The following is a 10,901-nucleotide window of genomic DNA, read 5'->3' as shown; positions in this document are numbered from 1 at the left end:
TAAATACTGAAAACAGTTTTTTGTTTTGCTCGTGTTTTGTGGCTATTTGTATTAGCTTCCCTTGCTTCTGGAGTAGGTATTTTTGCAGTCCTATGGTGGTTATTTTATAATAGTTTTCTAGCTGTATAAGACCCCTGCCACCTTCTGTGCGTTGTATATATAGCCTTTCTATGTCAGATTTTGGGTGGTGCATCCTATATCCTGTCATTATTTTTCTTGTTTTCCTGTCTATTTTACATAGTTCGTTTAGTGTCCAGTTAAGGATGTTGTAGCTGTAGCTTATAACTGGGACAGCTAAAGTGTTGATACCCATTATCTTGTTTTTAGCATTGAGCTCTGTTTTTAGTATTGATCTAACTCGTCTAAGGCAGTGATCTGACAGAATAATTAGCATGCCAGACAAAATGCTTCAAGGCATTTCTTCCAGCTCTTTACATTTTGAGTTCAATTCCAGCTGAAATCAACTTTGCCTTTCACCCTTTCAGGATTGCTAAAAGAAAGTACCATTCAAATATTAGGGTCAATGTAATCAACTTACCCTTCCCTCAAAATTGCTGGCATTGTACCAAATTTTGAAACTATTATTGTGGAGTTTTTTTTTAGGGTTTTTTTCCAGGTTGGTTCTTATTATTTGGTTACTTTTCTACTTTATCAGTAGGCTACAACCAGTTTGCTTAAATATCAAACAACATCCTCCTTGCCTTTTCCCTTCCTTTTAGTCAATCTGATCATTGAGTGCTTTGCATAATATTTTAGTTGTTCCCAATAAGCAAACTCTTTACAATAGCTCTGTTTCACAATCTACTTCAGATTGTTATCATTATTTATCTTTGATAATGCTTCATGTAAGAATCCCTGTAGCGTGTCAACCAGATGATATCTAGGGCAAGTATTGTCATTCAGTGGTGGTATTTCACAGCTATAAAACGGTATAAAATTAATTTAGACTATATATAGAAACAGAAATTTAAATAAGGTATTTTTTAAAAATGGATATATAAAAGAAGGGATTTCAGAATTAATAATTTGACATGGCAATGATAAAAATTTACATAAAATGGCAGCTGTGCTGTTAAGGACAATTGTTTTGAATATTTTAAATGTTGAGTTTACCACATATGCTCTCAAGAAGTTCATTTACATCTTTGTTTATAAATCCAAGCACACCAGTTATAACTGGGGTTCTTTGTCTCTTCAGTTGCCATATTGCTAAAGAGTATGACAAGTTTGCAAAGTATTACAGAGACATGAGTAGGCATGTTTTGTTTTTAAAATCTTTAACAATAATATCTAGCCAATTTGCATTTATAGTTTATGGTGCAGTCTGTGTGGACTGTAAACTCCCATAAACCTTTGCTTCAATTACTGATAGAGGATAGTGTTCATGTCAGCTTTTAGGATGTTGTGGTTCATTGTTTCCATAGTGTCCAGTGAATGCATTGGCCAATCCAATTGCCTTGCTTTATACTCAGCTGAAGCCAAAGTAGAGCATCCTAAAACTATATGGTTTATTGTTCATCACCAATTCTGCATTTTGGATCTGCTCCATTTTTGAGGATGTTTGCTTTGTAGTTTCTTGTAAATAAGCTCTGGTCTTTGGTAGCAAAATTGAATCCTTCCATTTCAGTTTTTAATCCTAAGCTTCACAGCCACTGATGGGTTTTGGTTGATCAACATCAGCATCCAGGGTGCAAGGTCAGTATTGACCATGTAGAGGTTTTTGTTGCCATCTATCTTTCAGTTATAAGCTCCTAAGACTTTGCTTTAATTCTGTGGATTCTAGCTGCCTTCATGGTAGTAGGTCAGCTGCATTTAAAATTTCTCTACTATTGATTCTTAGTTTGTTTTTGTATTTTTCTGCCTCTTTCTTTATAGAGTCTCTTGTTTTCATGGTCTTTTACTATCATCATCCAATCTCTGAGTTTTTAAAGTATATTTGTAGGCTAATCATGACTGTTTTATAGGATAATTCAGATTGGGTGTGTTGTTTCCCACTTCTTTTCTCAGCAGGTTAGACAGTTACATCTACTTTAGGGTGGTATATTTTCTTGATAGTGAGAAGTTACTGTATTTTCCCATTCATTCTCTGAAGTTCAGATAATCTCCAGTTGATGACATTGAAATCATTTTGCACTACAGGTACAGCTAAGGTGTACTAAGCGTTATCATGATTTTTAAGTTTGGTCTAGTTTTCAGGACCAGCCTTGCTCTTCTGTAACACGCTTTCCAGAGCTTTCTCTTCATTTGAGTATGTTGGATTCCATTGCCATCATTTATACATAGATAAGTGCCATCAAGATCTAGATAGTGGTGTCTGGGTCAAATTTGGTGGATGATGTTGTAGTGAACTTTTCCCTCTTGAAAGTTGCTTTTGTGTATTTATCAAGTTCAAATTCCATTCCTACATCATTGCTAACATGCTTTACAGTTGTTAAAAGTCCTTCTGATTCTTGATCATTCTTAGCATATAGTTTCAGGTCATTCCATTGTTTATTCCATTTGTTCTTTCTGATTTCATTTACTCTCTAACAAGCTTCTTCTTAAGTCATTCTGCATGCACTCGTCCAGTGCCCAAGTATTGCTGACCTGTGGGTTTATGTCAAACAGCTGCTGTCGCATGTTGGACGGATCCATAGTGAGGATTGCTCCGCCTGCCTCCTTTAACCAGGAGGGGAAGGCAATTTTCATTTGTCTGGTGGCTATAGCGAAAGAGATGGTATAGTGGACCCGTTTGAAAGGGCTAAATTCAGACACTTTCCTCTTTAGTCAAGGCCTCATCAACTTTTTCAAGTTCCACCTGAAAAGGAAGGTGAGAGTAGAGAGGGAAGTGTTGTCTTCTTGCAAATTTGGTGAAAGGTGGGTGAATGTCGGGGAAAATGGCCAGTATGGATGGACCAATTTTGAGATTACACCTGTAAAAGAAAAAAATGTATAAAAGGAGAAAGGGCTCTCGCCCTGTTGACCAGGCACCCGTGGGTTTTTTCCATGAGTAACCTTCAAAGCGCCTCCCCCTATTGGGAGTTTTTACTTGTTATATTATTTTTGTTATCAAATGTTTACGTGGAACTTTTTTTGCAAAACCCTTTGTTTATCATCTTGTGTTATTCTTTAATGTTTTCTATTTATATTAGCCCTTGTGGCCAATAAAAAGAATTTTTTATTATTATTATTATATCAATATAATTGTACATTCATAACTATCTACTTTTTGTGTCACACTAAGGGAAGTAACTCAAATAGAATGAGAAAAACACTTGGCAGTTTTAGTAGTAAGACAACAGCAACATTGATGTTGATTATGGTGTTTGGGGAAAGATACTGAGAGAGTTATAAAAGTTAGAAATAAAATAGAGATAAAGATAAGAAGTAAAAGTAAGAGAAAATTTATCGGACAGAATGTGTGTATGTGTGTGTGAGAGAGAGAAAGAGAGTAAGAGAGGCAGGAGTAGTGAAATCAATGAAGTATTAGCATTCACAAAAGAGAGATAGTAAGAGAAGACATGAGAAAAGTGGAAGCGTGAGAGGGAAAGAGAAAAGGAGGAAGTTAGAAAAAAATTAAAGATCATTGTAAAATGATGGTGGTGGTAGTGGTGGTTACTTGTTGTTTGTAGTTATGGTAATGATAGGGTGACAGTGATGACGTTTGTTTGATGATGTAGAAGTGTTGGTTAGGTTACTGGGCGTGGGTGACGGCTCTTGTTTGTTTATTGTTAAACAGTCATCGTAGTGGTGGTGGTGGTGGCAATGACGTTGGTCTTCATTTACTTTCTCATGTGATTTTTATTATTTTTTCTCTTCACAGTGATTTAAGTTTATTAAATAAAGTTATTTTACACATAGTGGTTTACACGCTGTATAGAAGTATATTCTTTGCTAATCAAGCAAGATGTATATGGAATAAGTGAATGGAAATATAAATATCATTTTTAAATTATTACCATAAAAAATTGAATAAATTGTTTTCGTTAGTTATGTGTATTTGAATTTAAAGAAAAGTTATTAATGAAGAACATAAATATTGAGCCCATTTAATTGACTGGCCTCATGTGTTGAAAAAAATTATATTTTCAGAGGGAATCATCATCATCATCATCATCATTTAGCATCCATTTTCCATGCTGGCATGGGTTAGACGGTTTAACTGGAACTGGTAAGCCAGAGAGCTGCACCAGACTCCAGTCTGTTCTGGCTTGGTTTCTATGGCTGGATGCCCGTCTTAATGCCAACCACTTCACAGAGTTGTATCAATTAAATAAGTTGTTTTCAAGTAATTATATTCATAATTTTTATCTTTTACTCGTTTTTCGGTCATTGGATTGCAGCCATGCTATGGTGCTTTGAAGGATTCAGTCAAGCAAATTGACCCCAGTGCTTATTTTTTAAGTCTTGTACTTATTCTATCAGTCATTGTTACCAAACTGCTAATTTAGAGACTTAAACAAACCAATGCTGGTCATTAGACAGTGGTGGGGAGGCACATACACAAACACAAAATACATGTGCACGCAACAGTTTCCTCATGGTTCCCATCTACCAAATTCACTCACAAGGCACAGCTGAAACCATGTAGTTGTGAAGTGAAATTCTTAACCACACAGCCATGTCTGCACTGATGTAAATATTATTTTCCCATTATGTTTTAATGCAAATATTTTTTTAAAATACATGTAAAAGAAGTCAACAGATTTTGGTACACATTTGACTTCTAATATTCTTCATCCATTGAAAAATGCTTAGCGGCATTTCTTCCAACTTTATGTTTTGAGTTCAAATTCTGCTGGGGTCAATTTTGCCTTTCATCCTTTTGGAACCGACAAAATAAGTACCAGCTGAACATTGGGGCCGATATAATCAATTTATTCACCACCACCCCTCAAATTGCTGGTCTTGTGCCAAAATTTGAAATCAGTATTGTTCATGCATTGAAATATGTATAATATACCTACCCAAGAGAGAATTATGGAAAATAAATATTATCCACTTAATTGAAATCCTTAATAGGTATTTTTGCACTTACTCATAATTATATTGAAAAGTCATAGAAATTATTTCAATACTAGATGTTTAATCATTCTAAGATGTTTGCTAACATCCTTGGACTTTTGATCAAAAATTTTACATCCTTATATTATATTAGGAAATTGTATCATACAAGATGTGACGCATGAAATTCATGCACTTTAAAAAGCTTATTCTATAAATGAAATTTAGATGACACATTTTAGCAAGTGTATCCATTTTTTTTTTTTTTTCATTTTTTTTTTCCAAACAAGAAGGGCTTAGCTCAATCCATAGGCATATATTTATAAATAATTTTAGACTATATAAAGGCAAGAATACTACAAGCATTACTCAATGCTTGTTTTACCAATGAAGTTGATGATTAAATACCTGTTTTCATAAAATAATCATAAAAATCACTTGTAAGCAATAGTTATCTTGCAAAAATCAGAATTCAAGTTCATTGTTGACATGATAAATGATAATATGGTGTTATTTCTTTACTGCCCACAAGGGGCTACACACAGAGGGAACAAGCAAGGACAGACAGAGAGGTTAAGTCGATTATATCGACCCCAGTGCGTAACTGGTACTTATTTAATTGATCCCAAAAGGATGAAAGGCAAAGTCGACCTCGGCTGAATTTGAACTCAGAACGTAGCGGCAGACGAAATACCACCATGCATTTCACCCAGCGTGCTAACATTTCTGCCAGCTCGCCGCCTTACTAACGTTTCTGGTGTTATATTTTCTATTAAGTAAATCTTCTTGTGGTAATTTCACTTTGAAATCACTGATTCCATTTAATGAGAGAAACTCAATCTAAAGGAAGGGCTTGGTTAAGAAGTTCAGTCCCACTACATGGCACCTCAGACAAGCTTCTTTAACTCCAGTCCAACCAAAACCTTGTCAGTGGATTTACTAAACTGAAAGAAGCTTGTGTGTGTGTTGTGCATATATGGTTTTGTGTCTCCTCGTCTCAGCATTGCTTTATAGTAGTCAACAAATGTCACTATTATAGAAATGGTGCCATTCAATTCCAATCTTCTGAGGAAAACCTGTCCAGACATTATGCTGTTCAAAGAATTAGGAGATATACTGCCTTGCTTGTAAACAGGTGAGAGTTGGCAACAGGATAAACATTTGGCTGCAGAAAATCTGCCTCAGTGCAATTCATCTGACTTGTATATGAGTAGAAAAGTAGACATGAAAATGATGATGATGATGAGATATGATGAAAGTAGGTGATGGCAAGGTAGTGATGGATGAGAAAGAGAGGGGTGAATATAATGGATAATGAAAGGGAAGGTGAATTGATATGGCTGGATGGAGTACAAAGGCCAGCATTTTGAAACCAATATAGGCACCTGTGATAAATATAAAATTGGTGATGTTATATTATGAAAACTTGTGAATTTGAAGCATATAAAATTCAAAATCGCAAATATACAAGTTAAAAAAACCTCAACAAAATCTAACATCAGTCATACTGCAAACAATCTCATGACCCATTACAGCTAGCAAGCTCTAAGTATGTGCTTTGTCTGTAACGAGGACTATACATCAAAAAAGGATCACTGTAACATCACCTACTTCAAAAGCTCTTAACCTCCTCTACTCCTATAATCTCCCACTTCTAAACTAACATTAATTCTTTAGGTACTTCCCGCCGTATTTGTCTCTTATCCATCATGCACTCACTGTTTTCCATTTTATGCGTTGTCCACAAACTATTGTGTTTGAAACCTTCCTACTAAAGATTTAAGATGAAACTTCGCAAAGGTGGTGAGCTGACAGAATCGTTAGATCGCTGGGCAAAATCTTTAGCGACACTTCATCTATCTTTACGTTCTGAGTTCAAGTTCTGCCTGGGTTGACTTTGCCTTTTGTCCTTTTGGAGTCAATAAAATAAGGACCAGTGGAGTGCTAGGGTCTATGTAATCGACTTGCTGGACCAATATTAAACTTCACAACACAAGTGTGACTCTGTGGATAAGAAACTTGCTTCCCAGCCATGTGGTCTTGGGTTCAGTCCCACTGCACAGAACCTTGGGTAAATGTTTTCTACTATGGCCTTGGGCTGACTAATGCCTTGTGAGTGGATTTGGTAGATGAAAACTGAAAAAGCCTGTTTGTGTGTGTGTGCATTGCCTTGTCTAGACATTATCTGATGGTTGTAAATGAGCATCATTGTCATACAAGTGAGGTTGTTTGCAGCTTTCTGTGTAAAATATTACCTTGCTTGGAAACACATGAGGGTTGGTGAGTGGAAGAGCATCTGGTATTAGAAAATCTGCTTCAATAAATTCTGTCTGCTCCATGCAAGCTTGAAAAGTGGATGTTAAATGATAATACATTCATACCTATTTATCACTGTCATTCATCTTGGATTTTGTTTCTCTTAGCTACTTATTTCACTAGATTTTTTTTCCACTGAGTATTACTATGGTTAGATTACTTGTTAATGTTTTTACACATATAGGCTTGTCCCTTCAGGTTCCAGTGCCACATAAAAAGCACCCGTGCTAGTGCTGTGCAAACGCACCCTTGGCAGTGGCACTTAACCCCCTCTCCCATCCCAAGCACACTGTTGAGTGGTTGGCATTAGGAGGGGCATCCAGCTATAGAAGCCATATCACAATAGACAATTGGAGTCTGGACAGCTCCCAGCTGATCAGTTCCATGTCAAACCGTCCATCCTATGCCGACATGGAAAGCAGATGTTAAACAACAATGATGATGATGGTAAATGCATAATATTTGTATCTCACTATATTTTGTATTTCATAACATATAATTGGTTGTATTTCATTACTTCTAAGTGTTCACATTCTTAGACCTTATTTCCATTTAAAACAACAGTTTATATTTTAATCTACATCATTGCCACTCTCTCTCGATCCTGAGGAAATGTTACTACTACCACGATCATTACCATCATTGTTGTTTCATCGTTGTCGTAATAATAGCAGCAGCAATAATTTCACACATAGTCATTTCGCCTTTTGCAATGGGTTTCTTACAGTTTCTGCCCACCAAATCCACTCACAAGGTATTGGTCATCCCAAGGCTATAACAGAAGACACTCGCCCAAAATGTCATGCAGTGGGACTGAACCCAAAACTGCACAGTTGGGAAGTAAGCTTCTTAACCATACAGCCATGCGTGTGCCAAAGGTTGAAAAAAATTGATGCTAACAGAAATAAGCTGATGTAAAGACAAGCTATTACATCAGCTTTCCTTTGCATTAAAGTTCTTACGTCTAAGAAAGAGATTTTTTTTTTACTTTTTTCAGGTGGAATTTTTGAAAGTTATGTTCCCCCTGAAGGTGATGGTGTATCAACTTTAATTTCTACTGAGGTAATTGACAAAGTTTTTTCCTTTTTGTCTATGTTAGTCAGTATTTAGTACATTTTGTAGCTAAATATCACTTTTTATGTTGAATGTTATGCAACAGCGTATCATCCCTCATTTGTAAACAGTGTTTTTGTATCCCTTTACTTCCTCTCAGGTCTTCTTTAGCTTAATTTCTCTTATTAAGTGACCACTACCATACATAACCCTTTTACTGAAAATTAAATTTCATGCTTATTCTAGAAATGACGTTAGATATCTACCAAAAAATATAATTGGCTTTTTCTGCAAATCACATTGCCTCAATAAACTTGACATATCTCAACAGAAAACAGTTTCAAACCTGACATTCCTTGACATAAGCTAGATTGGTATATAGAACTGCTTTCTGTAATTTAAGAGTAATTAACAATTGAGTGGATATATCTACTGTAAAAAGGTTAATGTAGTACTGTAAAAGAATTTAATTAATTGAAATTACATCTGAAGGGAACTCATTAGATTTGTTGATTAATTCATGTCAAGAGAGACAAAAGAAACAACTTCAGTATTCAAATTAATTAAAAATTGAATGGAGGCGGGGCATGAGTGAGGTGTGAGTTTGACTTCTGACAAATATGGTAACAATTTTAAGCATGTTTTCTGCCTTATAGGATCTCACCTTGCTAGATCTCAGATGACTTGACAAAATAATAAAGATTGAGTAAACTTTCACTGCAACTACAAATAATGGTGATGGGACAGCCATTTCTGGTACTAATGGAAAATTATGTGATTGGTATTGACTTAAGCATGCTTCAATAGTTCTTTAGTTAGGAAGACAACCTGAAGATCTTGCATTTTTTTTGAAGCGCTACAGCTTCTTTGGAACTATCAACATAAGAGTCGGCTTGGTGTTACTCATGTTGTAGATCTTACAAAATATAAGAATGAAATCAAGCTTTCTGCCTAAGCCTAATCTTGTGCTTAGAAGTAGAGCTGATGAAACAAGGAGATTCCTCAATTTGCTTTTGATGGTAGCAATCCAAATCTGTTCTTGAGCTTTTCTTGAATCTTCAGTGTAGGATCTACTCTTCTAATATGAATTTCAGTGCAATCCAACAGTGTCAATGGAATTGTTACACCACCTGATTATATATTTTTTTAAATATGGTCTAGGTTCAGTGTTGTTAAAGTACTTTTCCAAATGTTGGTGGGAGTGTTGATAGTAAATTGAGATTTCTCTTTTCTTTACAACAAAAAAAACAATCATTTTGTGAATGGAGGTGCTAACAAAGAATTGAAAATATACCTTTATTTACTTACTTAGACTTAGGTCTGTCATGAGCCCAAAGTAACTCATGAGGCTGTAGATTAACCTGATTTCCATGGTGTATGTGACCAAGATCACTATCCTCTTGAATGGAATGCCGGTCTGTCCAGGGTTAACTCTCCAGATATTGTTGGAACTCATTTTTAACTGAGTGAATTGGGACAACTTGAAATGAAATGTTTTTGTTCAAAAGCACTACTCCCCACCTGATCTAAGAGTTGAAACCACAATCTTATGATCATGACTGCAATGCCCTAACCACTAGGCTATGTGCCTTCACAACCACCCTAATTGCCTGGCTATATTCCTTCATTTTACAGCAATAAAAATATTCATTTTGTAAACTTCAACTAAATCAATTCTCTCCAGTCATTACAGCTTCTCCATATCTACTTTCCATTTATTTTTGTTTGTCATTCAACATAATATGTTGCTTATCTTTTGTTGCTAGCAAGGCTATCACTTCCCTAAACATCCTCCCATTTATTCTGCAACTACAAGTTACACTCTTGCCATTAAGAGTGGAACTTATATGACTACTGTTAGATACCTTGGACTCTGCTTTTTATTTATCTGATACTGCCAATCTAATCACCTATATCATAAGTAGGATACCTGTAGAATATAAATGGTAAAAAAAAAGATTCAAGGCAAAAATATGTTTCTAAATATAACTTATTTGATGTGTCTGTCTCGTCTTTTTTTTTTTTTTAAGGAAGGTGCAATTAAACCAAAGAATGCTATTAAAAAGTTGAATATGAAAACCCACAGACTTTATGTTTGTGCCCACTACTGCCACAATTTTACTATGAATCCATCAGCTATAGCAAAAGGATTACAATCTAAATTTGAAATATGAAAAATAAAAACATTTACCTATCTATTTTCTGTACCATGGTTTCAAGCTATTTTAGCAAAATAAAATATTTTGCAAGGTCAGCTGTCTTCAGCGGAACAACCTAGATTTAACATATAAACACGAGGCACTACATAGAAATCATGACTTGTGCTAATATGCTTAATTTTTCAAAATTTTACCGCGCATGTGCGGTTTACCTTATCGGCAGCAAATACAAAAATAATGCCGATTTTCTTTCAGAAATTAGCCAAAAAACATTTTATCATCTATATATATAAAAATGAGAATGTGTGTCTGTCTGTCTGTCTGTCTGTCTGTCTGTGTGAATCCCTAAAACTCGAGAACTACGCAACCAATTTCATTCAAATTTTACAC

General features: G+C 35.3%; 1 protein-coding gene across 4 annotated transcripts in view; it reads left to right on the top strand.

The window, feature by feature from the left end:
• Positions 1-10,901, top strand: part of LOC106880468 (probable 39S ribosomal protein L45, mitochondrial) — a 50,719-nt gene that overhangs the window by 17,825 nt on the left and 21,993 nt on the right. For all 4 annotated transcript variants that reach the window (XM_014930401.2, XM_014930403.2, XM_014930400.2 and 1 more), the window contains exon 4: positions 8,297-8,361. In XM_014930401.2, the coding sequence (XP_014785887.1) occupies positions 8,297-8,361 (65 nt within the window). The remainder of the gene's footprint in view (positions 1-8,296; positions 8,362-10,901) is intronic.

The sequence above is a fragment of the Octopus bimaculoides genome, chromosome 4 (assembly GCF_001194135.2).
Source record: "Octopus bimaculoides isolate UCB-OBI-ISO-001 chromosome 4, ASM119413v2, whole genome shotgun sequence".
In the NCBI taxonomy this organism is placed as follows: Eukaryota; Metazoa; Mollusca; class Cephalopoda; order Octopoda; family Octopodidae; genus Octopus; species Octopus bimaculoides.
This window is presented reverse-complemented; position numbering and strand designations above follow the sequence as displayed.